Raw genomic sequence first — 23,517 nt, forward strand, 5'->3', positions numbered from 1 at the left:
TAACAATAGCTGAAGCATTTTTTTTTTTCATAAATAAAACCATTGTAATTCTAACGAGGTATATTATCGCATTTTCTCTTCTATTACAACCGTTAAATCTACGCACAACCGTTTATTTAATGCGAACAATTCTGGTTTTTGAATAAAACTACATGAGCTTGTAATACTAATACTTGTACATACAATGTTGACAATGTGTCATAAATTCATAACTTTTGTGGTCTTTCGGAATGTGGCATTTGCAACATTTTTTATTAGGAACTGTGAAATCCAACATTTACTTTTAAATAAGCCTTGGATGATAAAGAATTAAAAGTTATTTAAATACTCGTACATACTTACAAATGAAAATATATACAGTGGAACTCCTCTAACTCGAATCACCATTATCCACAAAAAAACTTCGAGTTATTGTGATTTCGAGTTATAGAAATTTTCATCAAAACATAAATTTTTTAAAAAGCTGTAATATATACATAGATTTGCACACAGTTTCAATTATTTGCTTCGCAAAAAGTTTTATTTAAATACGTTAAAACATTTATCCTGTAATTTTGTTTGTTGCACTTTGCTATTGTTTGGCTCTTGACGTCTGTATCTCATGCCTTTGTTATACGATTTATGAAATCTATAAGTGTAATATCATATTTTTCGTTCGCCTCCATTCGAATATAGGCACTCCTTTAAAATTGTTCGTTGTTAGTAAAATTTTAAAATTTGTATTATGCCCTGGTCGAATAGTTCGATTTATGGAAGACAATATGTATGAAATTTGACTTCTATTGATTTTGAAATTTGATTTCTAAACGCTATTACCAATTCAAAAGTTCGAGTTATGGACTTCAATCTTTTTCTTCGACTTATAGAAGTTCGAGTTATGGAAGTTCCACTGTATATAAATATGTATGTATAAGTTGCAAAAAATATATCCCATGATCCCAAAGAATATATAGACATGTATTTATTGTATGTAGAAATCCGGAAGCATCCGTACAGTTCACTCAACGGTTATCTATGTAGTTAAAATAGAATTTAAAACGTTTGTTTGTTTCTTACTCGTCTCTGCTTTCTCAAATAACTGTTTATTGTTTATTAAAAAATAGTAACTTTAAAACATATATTTAATTTTTTATTACTAAATTATGTTATTACACATAAGTAGTTTTATTTTGTAAAATAAAATATATAAACAAGCGCTTGTTTGTCATCTATGTAGTTACATATGTATGTATACTATATGTTGGCATAGCAACCGTCCCTCAAATATCCCACAATAAAATTAATTTTTACAGAATAGCAAGTGATATACAAAATTAATATATTTTTTGATAATAATTTGTTGACAACAATATTTGACGTTATTTTTATTGTTTTCTAAACGTTAAGCTAAACTGAACATATTTCGTAAGCTACATGGATAGAAAAGTCTGTGGTCGACTAAAAAGACGAACGTTTTCGGTTTTCATACCATAATCTGACATTGTTGCAACATATGTATGATACATCGACACAACGACTGTCTTGAGCTAGCTAAAACAATCAATTAAAGATAATTATGTGCGTGTTTGGATCGAATGGATACCCCAACGACTTTTCAGCTCTTGTAGTAGTTGGAATTACTCTCACAATGGATAGGAGCGATAAGCTAGAAATAATCTCGCTTTAATAAACAATAATATGAAGGCCAAAAATAATTTCATTAGAAATAATTATACAAGTTTAAAGAGAAAAAAAATTCCAACACTTCAATTGTTTGAATAAGGTCAATATATACATCAGAAAAATTTGAAACCCTTACTTCTGCGGCCCTTACTTCTATCTAACTAAACCCCATATTCCAAACTCTCACACATTAGGCCACTGCATTGCTCTGTCATAACTTTGTTTAATCCTTAATATCCAAAATGTATAAACATATGAGGAATGTGTTTTTAAAAGAGGTTATTTACATTTTTATTTTTTTCTTAGTGCTAATATATAGAATTTTGTCACTTGGATTATGATCTGAACGAGATATTTAGTTTCCAAGTCAAAGAGCTTTTTATGTGAGCGTCCGTTTGAAAACCGGATATTTGTACCCTTTGTTCCTTTCATAATACATAAAAGGAGATGATCAATTAAAAGTACTGGGATAAGAATGGATTCTGAAAGATATAAAAAGCTTGAATGAAAATTACAAGAGACTGGATAGTATACAATCATTGAAAAGAATTTTTCTCCTTAAGAAACTGATTAGTGGCCATTACTAAAACGGGGCAAACGACCTCCTTTTACTTTAGATAATTTGGATGTAGTACAACGCTCGCTGAAAGTATGCAAGAAGATATTTCAAATTTACTCAAGAAACAGTTGGGAATTGTACAATTTAGATGAACTGAAGCGGTTTTGTGTCAATAGCGGATATTCTATTTTTTTATAATTCTGTGGCTCTAAATGACAAAGTCCTATTTTTGTCAAATTGTATAGTTAGAACAATGCACTGACATTATTCCTAAATACAAATACTATTTTTCAGTAGATCTGTAATTATTTCCATTATAATGGTTTCTTATTTCGTGAAAAAAAGTTAAGATGTAGATATCCCCTTCTGAAAAGACAATCCTCATATACACTTTACATACATACATTCATGTATAAACTGAATCCCCAATTGTCTTATGTTCTGTTTGTCTGGTTTATGTCTTCATGGAAACACGAAATTGAAAATCACGTCAGAGCTTAATAATCTATATATTGTTATTACTATTGATGGGAAACATAAAAATAGCATAGTCAACAATTATTTAACAACATCTCAACCTTATGTATATTATATACTCGAGTGTATCATATAGTTTTCAACCAGCGGTTAGAATTGGCTAAACGAAACTTAAACCAAGACTTGGTCACACATACAAATTTTTACCTAAATTTATAAGGTGTACATACATGCATATGTATATATATGTATGCAGATGTTAATCTTCTTCAGTGGCATTAATAAAAGCATTCAATATTGGCTAATTCGTTTTTCGTAATTTCGTATTTGTATCGCTTAAGCGTTGCGTTAATTATTATATTCGTTTGAATATTTTCAACTTACATACTATTTATTAGTGAATATCATATAATATATCACACATTTACGTCTTAATTTACTGTCATAACAATAAATCACGCCTTTATTTATAAATTTTATTTCATATAAGATGTTTGCTGAAGAAATTGACTGTTTCAATACTTTTTTATATATACTGTTGTTATGCATTTATGTATTTAATTAGCATCGTCTTTACATTTACTAAATTTTCAAGTATCCGCCAACATTACCAGCTATAAGTCTAAGTTGACGGCAAACACTATTTTGATGAACAAATCCGAATGAGGTATTTTGTGAAATAAATCATGAAGTGCATTTGCTATTAATACCCCATACAATCAACACTGTTGCTTTGGAGTAGCTTTGTTCCAAAACAAATCGAAAAGTTAATGACTTTAATGCTAATATATCTGGTTAGGCCTTTAGCTCTAGAAACTTGAAGACTTGGGGACACTTCAGAGACTAGGTCACAATGAAAAGATATGATTAATTACGTCAAAGATCAATCTCAAGTTGTTTTCAACTATTTTAAAATTTTAAATTATGTAGGCATTATGTAGGCTCGTGTATTATATATCGAGCCTTTACCGCCATTTTAGCGTAAGCGACAGAAACCAAACTTTACAGGAGAAGGTTTTTTTTAAATACTTTTAACCATTAATGTGGTAGTCATTTAAATTTTTTTTTTCAATTATATATGCAAATGTCTGAAAAGCATTAATGTATGAGAAATTTTAAATTACTACCACATTAATGGTTAAAAGAATTAAAAAAAAACCTTCTCCTGTAAAGTTTGGTTTTTGTCGCTTATGCTAAAATGGCGGTAAAGGCTCGATATAGTAATATCTATACGACGCATCTAAAACCCATTAAATAATTAAAATGTATTAAAATTAAAATATTGTTTGAATTGCTTTGAAATCGATTAGCCGGAATTTCGATTATGCAGAATACCCCTGGTTTAATTTGATCCGGATAATCGGTGGTTCTACTATACAAAACTACCAGTTTCATAATGAGTAGTTGTTATTTGTATCTCAATATAATAGTACATGTATGCATATGCGTGTGTCAAGTAATTTACAAAGGTATTGTATTTTTATATTATATCTTTTCCTATACATGTTCCTTTTTTTACCCGAAGAGTAGACATGAGTAATTTATTTTGTAACGAGCAGAAATCCGTACGAATATTAACCGCACATAAATCGTAATCCTTTTTTATCTATCGTACTTCCTGAAACTACAATACAATGTCTTCACTGTGTTATAATTACAATGCTCAATGCCATTATTATCAAATAATATATTAAAATACATAATTAACTAAAAATGGCGTTTATAACCAGCTCTGAGTATTTCTTATAAGACTACAAATGCCAATGTGGAGCAATAAGAATGATGAACTTTTGAAAATTAAAAACAGCAAGTAAATATCATTAGTGTATTATTATAAAACTAGGTTTAATTTAAGGCTCCACAATAAGAATTTTTATATATGTACATCGGCCACATTTAATATCAAGCTCACATCTAGACATAGTCTTAATTTAAGCCTAATTCTACAATTCATCTTAAACACATATTAGTAAATATTTTGATGAGAAATAATACTTTTGTCAAATAATGCCGTTGAAGTTTTGTCAGCAACAAGGATATCAAATATCAGTTGCTGACTATTTGTTTAGATATACCTTAGCCATTACCAATTAGCCTAAATAACAAATAAATCGGGGGAAATATCTGTTATACAAGAATAACTAAAAATATTCGCATATGCATTTATGTAAATACCCAAATATTCCTTGTGTATACCACAACTCTGTGGATCCCGGGATTATAATAAAAATTTCAAAGAATTTTAGCAGACAAAGGTGAACCTTTCAAAAGTAACTTCTTTAAGTTAATCCATTCACCATCCACATATATAGCAGAAAAAGCTCAACCGATTATTATATACCGTCAGTTATAGACGAAAAATATTCCCTATGAATTTCTTCAAAATATGTGAGAGACTTACCCATATTTTCGGTAAAAAAATTATTCGAAGCTGTGAGTCCTCTGAGGTCAAGGTTATTGTATATGGGAAGTAGGCGTGATTGTGAACCGATTTGGACTATTTTCCTAACATATCATTGGGAAGCCAGGAATATATTACGTACCGAATTTCATTGAAATTGGTCGGCTAGATTCCGAGATATTATTTTTGACCCATAAGTGGACGGAACCACGCCCATTTAAAATTTTGTAAACCATTTTGAGTGCAGCTCTTCTGTACCATCTTTATAATGAAATTTAAGGTTTCTGGTGGTTTTCCTTACTGAATTAAAGCATTTTTAGTAGTTTTCAACATAGCCTTTGTATGGGATGTAGGCGTGGTCATAATCCGATTTTCTCCATTTCTGCACTGTATAAGGTGGTACATAAAAGAAACGACTCTAGAAAGTTTCGTTGAAATAGCTTCAGTAGTTTACGAGATATGTACATAAAATTCAGTAGGGGGCCCCCAATAAAATACATCCACATATGGCCCTTCATAGTGCGATCCTTCATACCAAATTTTATTTCTATAGCTAATTTTTGGCTAAGTTATAGCTCTTTATATATTTTGGGTTATCGCCATTTTGTGAGCGTCACAGTGGTCCGATTTCGCCCATCTTCGAACTTAACCTTCTTATGCGGCCAAGAAATACGTGTACCAAGTTTAATATGTCTTCATTTTTACTCATGTTACAGCTTGGACGGACGGACGGACGGACAGACAGGCATCCGGATTTGACCTTTACTCGTCACCCTGATCATTTTGATACACATAACCCCATACCTAACTCGTTTAGTTTTAGGAGCTACAACCAACCGTTATGTGAACAAAACTGTAATACTCTCTTTAGCAACTTTGTTGCGAGAGTAGAAAAAAATTTTAAAATACCCTTGTTTACAGACTCTGAAACCGACCTAACTCCTTAAAACCTCATTTTAAGGTTTGGCCTAGTCGTAATGCATGTGCATGTATGTGTGCGTGAACCATTAGTAACGTAAACATTTGTATTTATCATGTAACAAATAATATATGCGATTTCTTCTATATAAATATGTAGTGCTATGCATAAATTGGTATAAAGGTAATTAAGTACTTTCTGACATAGATTTGGAATCACAACAAACATGCATACATGCCTATACGCAGATGCATAAGCACAAACAAATATTCACATTGTCTTTCTTGTATGTGTGTATATACATATATACATTTGGTTTAATCAGAATTTCAATATTGTATTTCTTTTATAATTCTTAAATTGATTTAACTATATAACAAAAAACTATTGAGGCGTTTGCAATACAATTATTTAAGCATTAAGTTGTCAAATGTCAAAGTAAATAATCAGGCATACCGTCTTAATTACTAATTACATCCAAACTTAAGTATTTCACAAATCGAAAACTTCCATTTTAAATGAGCGTTTACTTGTTGGCACATTTAGATGATTCGGTACGGCAAGTTTGGAATGGATATTGGAGCTTCGCATCGTCACAGGCCGGTCGTCATCATCATCATCGTCATCATCCGAAAAGTCGCTTCGTGTTCTAACGGGACCGCCCATTGCGGGACCACTGTAATTATCTTCGTCATCCTGAAATTCGTGAATATATGGAAATGTTAACAAATGTATGTTTGAATGTAGAAACTTGTATTTAGGTATGCATGCTTGCTATATCTTATATTAAAAAACCAATTATATATAAATTATTATATAAAATGTGGGAGCGTTTATTTAAAATAAAAGTAAAATCTCCAAAATTTGTACTTTTATTAGTCCTTGTGTGAACAGTAAAAATCCAATCGGGAGAAAATTTTTAAATTTTTGTAACTTTTGGCTTCTATGATCAACATCGACATCGACCGCACATCACTTAAATTGAATATCATTGAGAACGCACTCGGATATTGGCGCAGTAGTTGCTGGGGAAGGATCTCTCTTAGTCAGTAATCTTTGCATTTTTAATAAATTCTAATAAAACTTCGGTCAGGAATAGCGCATTGACAAAACAATAAAGTTATAGGAAAGTATATGGTAATCCTCTTTTACATTTAATTCCCGAATCCCGCTTATGCGGTTGTGCATAGAGTTGGGACCTACCATATAAAAACGAACTACCAATGAACAGGAAGCAACAGCCACGGATGAAAACCCCCAATTTTGACGACGACCACTGCAAACGTATTAAGGACTACCATTTAAGGGCATGCACCTGGAATGTCCGGACCATTAATTGGGAAGGTGCACCTGCCCAACTGGTTGATGTCCTCACAAGAGTAAAGGCTGACATCACTGCCATCCAAAAAATGCGATGGAAGGGACAAGGATGGAATAAGGTGTGTTCTTGTGACATCTACTACAGCGACCATATAAAGGAGCGCAAATTCGGTGTAGGATTCGTGGTAGGAGAGAGACTTCGTCGTCGAGTCCTGGCCACCGCGACAATCTGCATCAAAGCGACGCCGATCGACTTCGCAGGGGCCCGAAATATGGTCGTCTGTAGTACTAGATTCCAGCATAAGGAAATACGTCAAGCTACTTGGCTGTCACCCGAACGAATGACGCGCAACCAGATCGACCATGTTGTGATAGATGGACGACATGTCTCCAGTGGGCGTACGCTCCGAGGTCCTAATATCGACTCGGATCACTATCTTGTAGCAGCTAAGATACGCACCCGCCTCTGTGTAGCATAGCGCACACGTCAACAAACACAAGGAAGGTTCGACATTGAGAAGCTGCAATCACAACAGACAGCCGAACGATTTTCTACTTGACTTGCACTCCTGCTCTCTGAGAGCACTCATCAGCATCTCGGTATAAGAGAACTGTGGGACTGTATTTGTGGATTGAACACTTCTCCAGCCTGCTGAATGGCAGTGAAAGTACAACACCAGGAGATGGCAAACCCGATTCCCCAATCGATGACGATGGAGCAGATGTTTCATTGCCCGACCGTAAAGAAATTTGCAATTACCCACTTGAAGTACAACAAGGCGGCGGGAGCCGATAGATTGCCGGTCGAGCTATTCGAATACGGCGGCAAATCAGCTTCTTTGAGGAATATGTTCGGAAGAAAGCCTGTCCGACGATTGGAAACTCAGTGTACTCTGCTCAAAAGGAAGACCTTACAATCTATGCAATTACCGTGGGATAAGTCTCCTCAATATCGCAAATAAGGTCCTATCGAGCGTGCTGTGTGAAAGATTAAAGCCCACCGTCAACGAACTGATTTGACCTTATCAGTGTTGATATGTTGCAGATATTCACCATGCGCCAAATATTGGAAATATTGGAGAAACCCGTGGAAATAGGATGGAGATACGCCATCTCTTCGTCGATTTTAAAGCTGCTTTCAACAGCACGAAAACGAGCTGCCTCTATGCTGGTATGTCTGAACTTAGTATCCCCGCAAAACTAAAACGGCTCTGTAAACTGACCTTAAACAACAAAAAAACACAAAAGCTCGGTCAGGATTGAGAAGGAACTCTCCGAGCCGTTCGATATCAAACGAGGCTTCGGATAGGTTAACTCACAATCGTGCGACTTGATTAATATATTGTTGAAGGAAATAAAAGGGATATCGATATCATTGGAAACAACACGAGCGTTTTTAGTTCTGCTTTTTCCAGACTGGATAAGGAAGCGAAGCGTATGGGTCTGGTGGCGCGCTGTTATGGACTCGGCTACAACCGCGTAAGCGATGTCTACGCCAGTCAAGAAGAAGAAGAATCTATACGTTTAAGATAGTATCTTGGAATTCATATTGGAACATATGTATGTATACGCAGAAATCTATGAATAAAGACTCATAATTTCAGTAAGTCAATTTGTCAGAGGCGGTTGCTTATCGAGTCAACCTTAAATTATTGATGATATTAAGTTTATGACGAGATTGGGGGCAATTTTAGATTCTATTTGGTTTGAATTAAACTCAACGGGAACTCGGTTACCTCATGCAATAGTAAGTACAGTTTCTCTATATATGTATGTATATAAAATTCTTCTGTACATGTGCATGTAACTGAACTCTTCCTAATTTTTTTGGGTCTACAAGTGTATCCGAAAATGGTTCAATTCGGTCTAATTTAAATAAAAATGTTTGATGTTTTATATTCGCCAAAAATAGATGGTGCCGCCTAAAGGTATATATAATTGGTTTGGGAAAATTTGTTTGGGAGATGTTTGCCCTAACAAAAAAATAATGCTTTGTTAAATAATCTTGAAATATCATGCAGGACAAAGTCTGTCGGATCCGCTAGTAAATATGTACATATGAATATATTCGCATAGAAAATCTATAATTATGTTCAAAATGAGGGAAATCGATAATATATAATAAAACACATTTCTATAAGCAAAGGTAAAACATAGAAACTAAACAAATATTATTACAAAACATTTATGTAATTATGAAGAAGTGCGAATTATAAATAATATATATTTATATAATAAATTACTACTATACTATAATAAATAATTATAACACATTCATAAAACCAAGAGAGAGTAAAAACAAATTTGTGTGTAAATCAATTGCAAACTTACCTTTAATATGCATTGCCTTCAAATATCTTATACACACATGGAATTTAGTAACGAGAGTTTCTTCTTCAATAACGTGTACAGAGTTACAATTGGAATAATCCAAGACACAGCAATTGACAGAATTTTCGAAACAATTACAGAAATTTCGATGGTGTGTTACTTTCACTAAAGGCATTCATTTAAATATTAATTATTAGCTAATCCGTTAATCGATTTTATAATTGTAAATATTTGAAGTTTAAGCTTATCGTCATTTCCATTTTTTTTATTTTACGTTTGAGACTGACTAAGTGGTTAACATACCATAGGCTATGTGTACATATGTATGTATTGTACGTTTACATATGAGCAAACAACGTCACTTAAAATAATGTCTGCTCAACATTAACCGTATTCACTGCGTTCAGTTGTTAATCTACTAATATTTTAACTATTAAGTAAAACCACACATTCCATTTCCGTTTCCGCCAATCTCGTTACGTAACTAGCTATGTACAGGCCTTCATATATGGGACAAGCAAATTATTTGTGGTTGTAATTAGTATACTAAAATTAACGGATTAGTGCGAACACAAAAGCAGTTAAGTGACGAATTTTTGCTAGTTGCTGTTATTCGCGCCAATTTAAATTTATAGTTTTCATTTTAGTTTTAGTCGGTGTCTTGCAGTTGAGCGATTTTATGATAAAATATTACGTTTCGTAGTTAAAAGGCCTCAACAGGTGCTGGTGACAGCTTTTCATCATTTATTTGGTTGATTGCTTTTTCGATAAGTTTAATGAACAGTTCGTTAGTGGTACAAGTATTAGATTTGTGATGTGGCGCATGGGTGCACGATGATTACAATTTCAATTTTCATTTTATGTACATATGTATGTATATTAAACATTGATCTGTATATGCATGCTCCTATTTAGAACTCGGGCGCTTCTTTTTTTCTAATTTTATTATATTTTTATTTGTATTATAACATTTTGTTAATAAACTTGGTTCAGTAAAACGCTCATTTAATGTAATTTATTTGGAGGTAACTGTTGCCTTTTTATTTCAATTAATGCCGTTTAATAGTATTACTTCATATTTAAATCATCAGTAAGGTAAGTTACTCTTAACGAATTTACGTTTATGGATGTTCAGTTTAATTCTGTGGAAAATTTTTGAAAAAAGTTTCATTATGTGGGTATTTCGAAAGTTTTGTTGTGGTGGCCAAAGACATGTGTATGTAAAACAGTGTTTTCACACCGCTTGGTCTATTAATTTCAATTAAGTAGAGTTTAAAGTGGAAAGAATCAAGAATTATATCTAAAAACATTACAAAATTTAATATAATAAAGGGTTATCCAAGTATAGGTACTTTTTCCAATAGTAACATAATAGTGACAGATCACTGGAAAAGTAATGTGTTTCGCGCGCTTCGCTCAAATTTTGGTCAACATAATCGGCCTACTGAGTGTACAATTCGTAACTTCATCTACCATCTTGAAACCCAGATTTCATTATTGGATAATATTCAAGCGAACAAATCACGTCCATCTCGCAGTTAAGAAAATATAGCAGCCGTAGCTGAGAGTGTACACAAAGACCGTGGAGAGTCGCTTCGACGGCGTTCGCAGCAACTCGGACTGACGTATGGAACGACTTGGCGCATTTTACGTCGAGATCTTCAATTGAAAGCGTACAAAATACTGCCGCTCGACATTACCAAGGGACATCGCTTCGTTCTCTGAGCTCTAAAAAGTTCTAAGAAGATCCAACGTTTTCGAGTCAAGTCGCATTTGGGGTGAAGAGCAACCTGAAGAGATTCAAAAGCTGCCATTTCATCCAGAAAAAACAAAGTTTGGTGTGGTTTCTGGGCCGGTGGAATCATCGGTCCATATTTCTTCAAAATATGAGAACGTAACCCTCAATGGCCACCGTTTGCTATCATGGCGCCATGATAACCTGCTATTTGATGTCCGAAATTGAAGATCGTGATTTCAGCGACATTTGGTTTCAACAAGTCGGTGCCACTTCCCACATATCGCATCAATTCAATGGAAAATACTTCGGTGAGCAGATAATTTCATGTTTTGGGCCGGTCGATTAGCCTCCAAGATCGTGTAATGTCACACCTTTAGACTTTTTCCTGCTGGAATATGTAAAGCTAAAATCTATGCGGACAATCCCGATTCGACACATAGCCGCGGTCAGCATTTGAAAGAGACAATTTAAAAAAAAAATAAATGCGAAAAAATGATATTTCGAACGATAATAAATATTCCCCATTAAATTTGAATTTTGAATTAAAATGGTTCACTTTTTTTTTGCTAATTTTACCTTGATCGTAATTTGAACATAGTGGGCCCAGCTCTCTGAACTAAAAAAAAATCATCACAATTAAGGTGTATGTATTTGAAAAGGAGAGCTTTCAAGAAAAAATATATAAGACTTCATGGAATCATCAAATTCAGAAGTGTTTAGTCATAGAGGACTTCTAGTTTCGACCAGTCTCCAGTAAACTCCAGAGACACGCTTTGTTTAAACTTCTTCGTTTTCTTTTTAAAAATCCAATTAGTTTCGTGTAGAATTTTACAAAAATTACTGCTTAATGGCGACGTTATTAAATAGATTAAAATAACGGGAATTCCTGATTTATTAAAGAGCGGTTAAAACACTGTTTTTGGTTTGTGTGCACCTATTAACTTACATCAAATTCGCCGATAGTGAACCGTGTCGCAGCAAGTGAGTTCTGAGGAGGCATATCCGGACTCATAACCTAAGTTTAAAAATGTTCAAACATGTGTTAGTCACCATTCGAAATGGGTTAGCCACAGTGATAACAATATGTGATAAAGGAAATAAATATGAGTGAATTGAGTTAGTAATACCTGATTGACAAAAACCAAACAAATGAACTACACAAAACTAAAGCAAATACATATTTTCGTGTATAAAACAGCTTTAGGTACAAATATAGAAATATACATAAATGGTGTATGGCTTGAAAATTTGTTTAAAAATCACCTCATCGTCGTCATTATCGATCATTTCCTTTGTAGAAGCCGTAGTCTCATTTCGCCTTATTGAGCCCTGGTGTATATCTAAGTCCACTTTTAGACACTGGAAGCTTCGCATCAAAAATACTATGGGCATTGGCAAAACACCAGCGAGAATCATAGCTAATGCGACGCCCATTACCCATGGTGGATAATTGGATTGTTGCACAGCACCCTGAAGAACATTTGGGGTAAGTTAAAATAATAATTTTACATATAAAATATTTGTTACAAGTTGTGCGTTCCAGGCTCCATATGTTGGATTCTTGATGACCATGAAGACGACAGAAGAGACTAGAATTGCCGTCATAATGACTGGTCCAATATAACGCCAGGTTAACTGCCAATAGAGGCCGGGTCGGTATCCGGTCATCTGATAGATATCTTCCGTAAATCTACATTATTTATTCATAGATAACATTCGTTAGTAAAATTACAAAATTTCAAATTTTTTATGCAAATCTAATATATAACTTGAGTCACAAAATTAATTCATGTTATTGATATTGCTTAACGTATTGGTAAACTATTTAATGATTTTCAACTGGAATGCAATATCGACAACCAAATCAAGTTGTATGTATGTATAATATTTCCCATACAATTTTTTACGAATACACCGAAATATGTACCTCTCGTGTCCATAGACGTATACCACCGCAATTGTTTCCATCAATGCGACCACAACCAACCCAATGGTGCCCGCAAATGAGTCGAACATTTTGAGCCAATATTCACCGGCACCTGTACAGAAGATGAAACCGACAATGAAGCAGAATAGACATACTACCCCTGTCACATGTTGTTTCTTAACCCGTTTAATGATATCAATGTCAAAGAGAGTGCATAGCATCCCCTCTAGTATGCCAATTTGAGATCCCAGGCCTAGGGAAAGCAACATTGTAAAGAACAAAACTGCCCAGAACGGCGCACCAGGTAACTCCACAATAGCCTGAGTAATAACAATAAACGCTAGGCCAGTGCCCTCGGCAGCCTGCAATAAATTCACCTCATAAATCAATTAATTCGTACATTTATGCGAAGTCCTTACATTGTCAAGTTGTTTTGATAGACTGCATTCCTCAATTTCCAAGCTGAAGGACTCGGTACCGTTAAGTTTTGCCATAACAGCATCGTATTCTTCCATTGTTGCATTTTTGAAATGCAGTAAATCGTGTTTGATTAGGATGTCCTTATTGCTGTTGGGAAAAAAGAAATAAAAATTTCACAAAAACCTTCATAATATACGTTTCAATAACAAGTAAGGATTATCCATATCCATATTTTTGATTCCTTTGAAAGTCCATGCTGTAATTAATAATACTGTTTTTTCAATAAGCCTATATTCGAAATTCATTTGTATTGTATATAGTGGATGGGATTCGCCACTCAACTTTGGTATGAAACAATATGGTCGGACGAAAGCATGCCCGACGATTGGAACCTAAGTGTACTCTGCTCTATCCACAAAAAGGGCGACCCCACAATCTATACCAATTACCGTGGGATAAATCTCCTCAATATCGCAAATAAGGTCCTATCGAGCGATTTCACCTTATCAATGTTGATATGTTGCATATATTCATCATGCGCTAAATCTTGAAGAAATCAAAAGCTCGGTCAGGATTGGAAAGTAACTCTCCGAGGCGTTCGATACCAAACGAAGCTTCGGACAGGTAACTCACAATCGTGTGACTTCTTCAATATATTGCTGGAAGAAATAAGAGGGAGAGCTACGTAGAGAAGGTACACTCTTCTATGAGAGTGTACAGCTGCTGGCATACGACGCTGATATCGATATCATTGGAAACAACGGCCACGTCGTTAATTCTTCTTTTTTTCCAGGCTGGATAGGAAAGCGAAGCGTATGGGTCTGGTAGTTAACGAGGACAAGACGAAATAGCTTCTGTCACCAAACAAACAGTCAGCGCATTCGCTACTTGGATCTCTCATCACTGTTGACTGACATAACTTTGAAGTTGTAGATAATTCGTCTCCAACAGGTGGTACTAAGGACTGAGTATGCAATTAAAAGTAAAGTCATCTCTCGACAAACCAAAACGAAACTCTACAAGTCGCTCATTATTCCCGTCCTGATATATGGTGCAGAAGCATGGTAGATGTAAACATCCGATGAGAGGGCACTAAGAGAGAGTTTTCGAGAGAATGGTTTAGCCGAATATTTATGGTCCTCCAACATTGGCAACGGTGAATACCGCATACTATGGAAATATGAGCTTGCACAACAATGACATAGTTCAGGAATAACAAAGAGAGCGGCAACACAGGCTAGGTCATGTTGTCCGAATGGACGAAAATACTCCAGTTTTGAAAGTGTTTAATGCATTCCGTTGGTGGAAGCCGCGGAAGAGGAAGACTTCCCCTCCGTTGAAAACACCACGTGGAGAAGGGCATGGCTGCACGTGGTATCACCAATTGGCTATAGCTCGGCTATAATTGCGATACCTAAGAAGAAGAAGAACGGCAATTTTCGTAGTTAGTTGACTTCTAAAATTTCAGTATTTGTGGAGTAGCTAACCAAGTTATTAGAAGCAAGGTTCAGCTAACTGAAATGTCATCTTTTCATTTCGAAAAGCATTTCGTATCGAACTTTATTGGTGTGTAAGATGACTTGAAAAATTATATACATATGTATCACCAATATGCTTGTGGATAATTAATTATGAAGGTAGTAATTTCAATATTGCATTTTTTCATAGCATCTCTCACATTAATGACCGTTTATATTCAAAAATGTGTATGTGTATTTAGGTAAACAACAAAACAATTAGAGGTTGAAAAATATTTATATGAACAATGATTGTATATCTCGATAATAAGCTAATATATATGCTCTCATTACATGTTATGCCTGAATGTGAAAATGAGTGATTAAAAACAGGTGAGACGATGAAGTAGACAAAGTCAAATGACAAATTTGAGCATGCTCGTCCAATGCAAGCCTGTGAGTTACACAATTCATACCTCGTCAATAGGTGTCACCCTAATGTGCATTGGTTGGTCATAGACAATAGGTGCATTTCAATTGCTTCAATTACACACTACGTTGCCATTTAATTGAAGAATCAGAGCTCTATTGAAATGATTTACTCACACCACACCCTTTTAGTCTCCGCATGCCAATTTTATCTGCATAATGAATGTGCAGTTACAATAAATAATTGTAACGAGCATGAAATGCTTGTGAATTGTGAATATGATGTATTTAAAAAATTAAAGAGCGAAAAACTAGATGTAACCAACAATTTCTGGTGGCACTTACAGCTCAATACAGCGATCCACGTTGACCGTAGCCTTGAATCCGAGAATGGCAAATATCACGACGCTGGCGTATATGGCGGTGATGGCATTACACACCGACACCAAAAGGACATCACGTACACAGTTATTCTTGGGCGGATTGTAACTACCAAAAGCGATCAGCGATCCAAAAGCCAGACCGAACGAATAGAAAACTTGCGTCGCCGCATCCAACCATACAGTCGGATCGGCCAGTTTTTCCACTTTAGGTGTGTACATGTGTATGAGTCCAGCGCTGGCACCTCTTAACGTAATGCCACGTATGAAGAAAATTGTCAACACAATATAGGGGAAAAGCGATGTGAAGTACACAACCTTGCCGGAGCTTTGAATGCCCTTCATGACAATAAAAAATACGATTGTCCAAGAGAGAAACAAACAGAGTACGATCCACCACTTAAGGCCGCCTGGCTCATCCATAGAAGGTGCAGCATCTAGTGTTGTTCTATACCAAAAGTACGCAGTTTCTGATGAACGTGCACATTCCTCAACTTCAACTGTGCCATTTGTTGGGCAGGAAGCCCATGGTAAAGGATACTGGAAAATAAAGGTATTAAATCACACATAATTTTCAATGGTTACTCTCTATTAAACAAAGACTCACACGAAAACTGTTGAATAAATAGAAGAATACCCAAGTTATTATAACATTATAATACAAGGCTACAAATAGGGTAACGATGCAGGACGAGATTCCAATACCACCCAGCCAAGGGTGTATAGTGTTCCAAACACCGAGTGCGCCAAGCCTCATACGTTGGCCGATACCAAGTTCTATCAGAAACAAGGGCACACCTTCCAATATCAGCATCACCATGAACGGTATTAAGAAAGCCCCTGAAATGAGGGATTAATAAATTCACATTACACACACAAGTGTTTGACAAGCAAATGGTACAACATGACAGATGCAGCTGAACCATATACCATACAATGAGATACCGGAGCTAACAGTATTTTTTAAAACCCTAAGCTAAATACGTATGCATGTCTGTCCATCCATATCCTAGTACTTCGATCAAACTTGGTACGCATGTTCCATGGCACCCTAAGTATGTTCTTATTTGAAAATTCCCGTTAACCGAAAAACTATAAAGTGCTATAACCAAGTCAAAAATAAAGCTATAACATAAGTAAATGGAATTTAGTATATGGGATCACATTAAGGAGGAACAGCTGTGTTATACAGTTTTCGAAAAGTACATATCTCACAAACTATTTAATTTGAATCTAAAACAGTAGAAATCGGATCATAACTTATTAAGACCCCGATACCGAACTTATAGTTTGCCATAAATATCGGAAAATCTTTGAACTATCTTAATTATATAAGGATTTTAAAACTTTCGGTGGGCTTTATACTATATACATATATGTATGTATGTATATATATATGGTCTCTCATAACAAAATAAAGTGAAGGTATAATTAACTGAGTAATTAACTTTATGTCGAATAAATGGGGCTAACCATGAGTTACACGTTACCTAGTATAGACCTTCCAAACCCCAATATACCTATATATATTGATGAAATCGTTCTTAATAGCTGCCATCGATTGGTCACTTCTCTGCTCGCTATCTTTGGGCGCAGCTTGTCTGTCGAAAATTTTACATGTGAAAGCAACAACAAAGTTATCTAGTTGAATTCGTGCGGGAGAGTATGCGAATACCTCATTAAAAATTCTATCGCCGCTTGCTGAGTTCTACCAAGTTTTGTTTTACCCATTTTAGAACCATTTTACTATTATGAACGGCTCAAAGGGCAAATTAATCAAAATAATAAAAATTGTTATACACAAATTTGAAATTGAAAATGGCAGGCGAAGATAAATCGTAATATTTTTGTATTGAATATATTGAATAAAAAACTTTAATAAAAGTTAAATATGTTGCAGAAAAAGTAAGACATGGACGGTGGTAGAAGAATTCAGTGCGACAAAGTATAGACAATTCGATTTCAGTGCTGCCAGATCGTATGAAAATTTACAAGCCAATCGAATTAATTAGCTTGGTCTGGGGAGAAATTGGGAAAGACAATCCAAATTTGGCGCTACCTACAATAAAAACTTTCTCATATTACCAACGCATATGAAATCTTGTTCACATTCGCAAGAAAGGTACTATGTCTATAATACGAATTAAACTGTCAAACGAGTTACTACAAGACGGAAGCTATCGCAGCACATACAAAATTGGTATTATTAATTTATGTAGATAAAAAGTCATATTAAACACGTAAGGAAGGGCTAAGTTCGGGTGTAACCGAAAATGTTATAGACTCGAAGTTTATTTATTAAATTTTAATAAAATATCACTCAAATTGACCTATAAATTCATATAATATGTGGGGCCGATGTTATGGTGCCAAGAAACACGTGTATCAAGTATAATTAAGTTAACTCAATTATTACTCAAGTTATGGTTTGTACGGATATACGGAGAGACAGACAGACATTCCGAATTCAAATCGTTACGTCATCCTGATCACTTTGGTATATATAACTCCATATTCATACCAATTAGTTTTAGGTGTTACAAACAACTGCATTTATAACAAGTAAGGAAGGGCTAAGTTCGGGTGTCACCGAACATTTTATACTCTCGCAATTTATTTATTTAAATTTATTAATATCACAAACAATTTGACTCACATATTCGCATATACATATATGGTATAAAGTCCCTAATATTAGGTATATGGGAGATAGATGAAGTTATGACCCGATTTCACTCATTTTTGACACGTTGACATATTATTAGAAGAAACATATTCCCTCGAAATTTCTTCAAAATATCTGAGAGACTTAACTATAATTTCGGTAAAAAATTTGCTGAAGTACTGTGGTCCTCATATTCGATATATAGGGTCTCGAAAACGTATGGACCGATTTTTAGAAGGGTGATGACACTCTTTAAATACAGTATTTTAGCAAAGTTCTGTTCCGATATCTTCACTAGTACTAACTTTATATATTGTAAAGTAAACTATTCAGACCGACTTCAGAGTTCTGGCTTATGGGAAGTAGACTATTTTCACAACATATCAACCGACAGCCGAATGATTTTTTATTCGACTTGCACTAATGCTCTCTGAGAGCACTCATCAGCAACACGGTATAAGGGAACTGTGTGACGGCATATCTACCCCCTATGTACAGCTGCAACCGAAACCATTGGATTTCGGAAAAGTAAAAAACAACAGCTGGTATGATGAGGATTGTCGAGCGAGATGGGAAAGATACGACAGAGGTAGGTAATGCTCGAAAATTCTACGAAAAGATCCGGCGACTAACAGAAGGTTTCAAGACCGGAGCACACTCTTGTAGGACCCCCTGAGGTGATCTAGTGGTGATGCCCAGAATATACTGAGTTTGTGGAGGGAACACTTCTCCGACCTGTTGAATGGCAGTGAAAGCACAACACCAGGAGATGGCGAACCCGATTCCCCAATCGATGACGATGGAACAGATGTTTCCTTACCCGACCATGAAGAAATTCGAGTAGCAATTACCCGTTTGAAGAACAACAAAGCGGCGTTGGCCGATGGATAGCTGGGGGAAGTTTTGACCCGATTTTAACCATTTTTGGTACGGAGACAGACTATTAGAAGAAAAAGATTTCCTCTGAATTAAATTAAGATATCTGAGAGATTTACCGATACTTTTGGTGAAAAATTACCCTAAGGCACTGAGTTCTTCATTTTTGATATCTGGGGCATTGAAAAGTTATAGTCCGATTTCGACAATTTTTCCACAAGTGATGCCGCAGATCATATACAATATGTGTGTAAAATTTTATTCCGCGATCTTCATTGGTTCCTAATGTATATGAAGTTTGACCCATAAGTGGGCGATGCCACGTCCATTTTATATTTTGTAAAAAAATCTGCATGCATCTTCCTATAAAATTTAGTGCTTCTGATGTTTTTCGTTAGTGAGTTAACGCACTTTTAGTATTTTTCAACCTAACAATTGTATGGGAAGTGGGCGTGGTTATTATCCGATTTCAACTATTTCCATGGTGTGTGGTGGGGTACTTAAGAGAACCGACTGCAGAAAGTTTGGTTTATATAGCTTTATTGGTTTGCGGGATATATACAAAAAACCTATTTGGAGAACGGGGCCACGCCCACTGCCCAAAAAAAATTACATCCAAATATACCCCTTACTTGGCCGATCCTTTGTACCAAATTTTACTTGTATATAACTGTATTTATTGCTTAGTTATTACGCTTTATGTGCTTTCGGTTTTCGACATTTTGTGGACGTGGCAATGATCCAACTTCGCCCATTTTCAATACCAATCTCCTCAGGGTGCCAAGCAATATGTATACCAAATTTCATTAAGATATCTCAATTTTTACTCAAGTTATCGCACGGACGGACAGACAGACGGACGGACAGACATCCGGATCTCCACTCTACTCGTCATCCAGATCATATTGATATATATAACCCCATATCTAAATCTTTTATTTCTGGGTGACACAAACAACCGGTATGTGAACAAAACTATAATACTCTCTTTAGCAATTTTTTTGCGAGAATATAAAAACGGACAATAGTTTGTGAAATATGTTCCGGGATATACACTGTTCAATTCCTGAATTTAGTGTTCATTTCACGCAATTGATTTCAGCATCCTGTACCAATTGTTGTGGAGTATGTTAAGGTTATTTTTTAATGATTAAGTATTTATTGACTAGCCAAATGAACTAAATTGATGTTATGCGACAAGTAATTTTTATTGGGGTTTAATTTTCCATATGCCATAATACTTAAAATACCCTATAGAGTGACAAATGTTTCATTTTCTATATATTGATTAATTAAATTGGGTATTTCAGGGAATCAAAGAATGCAATCAAATGAACCTATGTATGTGCATACATGTGCATTTATTACTTCATCTGATTACGCGACGGACCGTAATTGAAAAATTGTTATCAATAAAATTTGATGAAGGGATTTTCTCTTAGACCCTTATTACATTTATTACATAGTTATCATAAGTATGTATATGATTACTTGTATATTTACATTTCAAGTAATTAGAGTTGAACCAATTGTCACATGCAGAAATCGTTATTTGTTTACTTTTCAATAGCCAACATTTGTACATATGTATATGTAAAAGATATTTAAATATGTGCAAATAAATTCATTTAATTTACTCACCTCCACCATTTTGTTGACATAGGTACGGAAATCGCCAAATATTTCCCAGTCCCACAGAATATCCGATAATGCTGAGGAAGAACTGCATTTTCCCAGACCATGCTGCACGATCCGTCTCGCCCGGCACCTCCACTGAGCTTACGGAATTGCGCTGGGAAGCAGTAAGAACAATTGTAACTCCATGCGTTCCATCGCCCCGAGCCCGAGTATTCAATGGGGCCATTTCATGCCCATTTCGTGGAACATCTATAATTTTGGTTGCAGCCATCAACGAAATACCGATCTAGTAGTCTTGAATTTTACGATTCTATGGAATAATGAAACAAATTATTAAAAGTAGAAATAAATGCATTCAGAAAAGTTAAGAAAAGTATATGGGAATATAAATGCTCAACAGAGTGTTGGAGTTCCATCTTTGTTATTAAACAGTTCGGTCATTTCGCCCTGAGGTTGGGTTTTGAGTAAAAATAACTGATTTTTTCATAATAACATAATAATAATAAATAATAAGGAATTATATAAACCTTGTCAATCTGTCCAATAATTTCTGGTTCACAACACATATTTCATTATAGGCCAAATTTTTAGGCTAAGGGAAGTTATGAACCGATTTTAACAATTTTTGGTACAGAGACACACTATTAGAAGAAAATAATTCCCTCTGAATTAAAATAAGATATCTGAGAGATTTACCGTTATTTTCGGTGAAACATTATCCGAAGGCGCTGAATTCTTCATATTCGATATACGGGCATCGAAAAGTTATAGTCCGATTTCGACAATTTTTTTCACATGTTATGATCTGATACTGATCACATACAGTAGTGGTGTAAAGTTTTATTACACTACTTCATTGGTTCGTTATGTATATATTATAAAGTGAAGGAATGAGATGGAATTCAAAATTGAGTTATATGGTAAGTAGTCGTGATTGTGAACCGATTTCCACGGGTGTTATCAGGGTGTCAAGAAAATTCTATATACCGAATTTCATTAAAATCGGTCGAGTATTTCCTGAGATATTGTTTTTCACCCATAAGTGGGCGACGCCACGCCCAATTTCCATTTTGTAAAATAATCTGAGTACAGCTTCCTTCTGCCATTTCTTCTGAAATTTAGGGTTTATGATATTATTCGTTAGTGAGTTGACGCACTTTTAGTGATTTTCACCCTAACCTTTGTATGGGAGGTGGGCGTGATTATTATCCGATATCAACTATTTTCATGGTGTGTGGTGGGGTACTTAAGGGACCGACTGCAGAAAGTTTGGTTTATATAGCTTTATTGGTTTGTGAGATATATACAAAAAACCAATTGGGGGGCGGGGCCATGCCCAAATTACATCCAAATATTCCCCTTCCTAGTGCGATCCTTTGTACATACTTTTATAACTATATTTATAGCTTAGTTATGGTACTTTATACGTTTCCGCCATTTTGTGGACGTGGCAGTGGACCGATTTCGCCTATTTTCGAAAGCAACCCTCTCACGGTCCCAAGGTATATTTGTACCAAGTTTCGTCAAGATATCTTAATTTTTACTCAAGTTACAGCTTGCACAGACGGACAAACAACCGGATTTCAATTCTAATCGTCACCCTGATCATTTTGGTATATATGACTCTATATCTAACTCTTTTAGTTTTAGGAATTACAAACAACCGTTATGTGAACCAAACTATAATACTCTCTCAGCAACTTTTGTTACGAGAATATAAAAATTACTATAACACGCTTACCATTTTAGTGACTAAATTTGAAAAACTGGGTAAAAGCGTATATTGAATTCAATAATTATTGAATAAAATATTATAAAATAATTGACGATGAAACAGTCCTGTTTCATCTGCATTAAACTGACCCTCATGTTAATAATTTTTTAAAAGTGTTGATAGTTTTATCTTCAAATCTGAGGCAAATTAAACCTTCAGATCTATATTTGTTCCTTCATCACTTAAAGCTGTAAATTAATGTTATGTCTCAAGCGGAGGATGGTGGCATTTGTTCAAGTTCACGTAAGTGAGGAAAGTTCCTGACTGTCATTCATTTGGGAGTGGCCGGGAACGATTCTTTTACATCTGGCTCAAGCAGCTCACGACTTCCGGTCTTAGACCAAGCCAACAGACATCCGTTTGGAGACGAGCTAAAGTGAGAAGGCAAATCCCGCTTATGCGGTTGTGCGTAGGGTTTGGGACCCACCACATAAAAACGAACTACCAATGAAAAGAAAACAACAGCCTCGGATGAGGGACTCCTATTTTGATCTCGACCACTACATACGTATTAAGGACTATGATTTAAGGGCATACACCCATA

General features: G+C 35.1%; 1 protein-coding gene across 4 annotated transcripts in view; it reads right to left on the bottom strand.

The window, feature by feature from the left end:
• Positions 1 to 2,008: 2,008 nt before the first annotated feature.
• Positions 2,009 to 23,517, bottom strand: part of Slc6a18_1 (sodium-dependent neutral amino acid transporter B(0)AT3) — a 29,621-nt gene continuing 8,112 nt past the window's right edge. For 2 of the 4 annotated variants that reach the window (XM_011195622.3, XM_054232742.1), the window contains exons 2-9: positions 21,203 to 21,509; positions 16,628 to 16,860; positions 15,986 to 16,560; positions 13,754 to 13,901; positions 13,335 to 13,696; positions 12,935 to 13,097; positions 12,671 to 12,877; positions 2,009 to 6,714 (exon numbers count right to left, since the gene is read on the bottom strand). In XM_011195622.3, coding sequence (XP_011193924.1) covers positions 6,511 to 6,714; positions 12,671 to 12,877; positions 12,935 to 13,097; positions 13,335 to 13,696; positions 13,754 to 13,901; positions 15,986 to 16,560; positions 16,628 to 16,860; positions 21,203 to 21,470 — 2,160 coding nt within the window. In that variant the 5' untranslated portion in view covers positions 21,471 to 21,509 and the 3' untranslated portion in view covers positions 2,009 to 6,510. The other 2 variants (XM_011195623.3, XM_054232743.1) reach the window with 2 other exon arrangements.

Source organism: Zeugodacus cucurbitae, chromosome 6, assembly GCF_028554725.1.
Source record: "Zeugodacus cucurbitae isolate PBARC_wt_2022May chromosome 6, idZeuCucr1.2, whole genome shotgun sequence".
In the NCBI taxonomy this organism is placed as follows: domain Eukaryota; kingdom Metazoa; phylum Arthropoda; class Insecta; order Diptera; family Tephritidae; genus Zeugodacus; species Zeugodacus cucurbitae.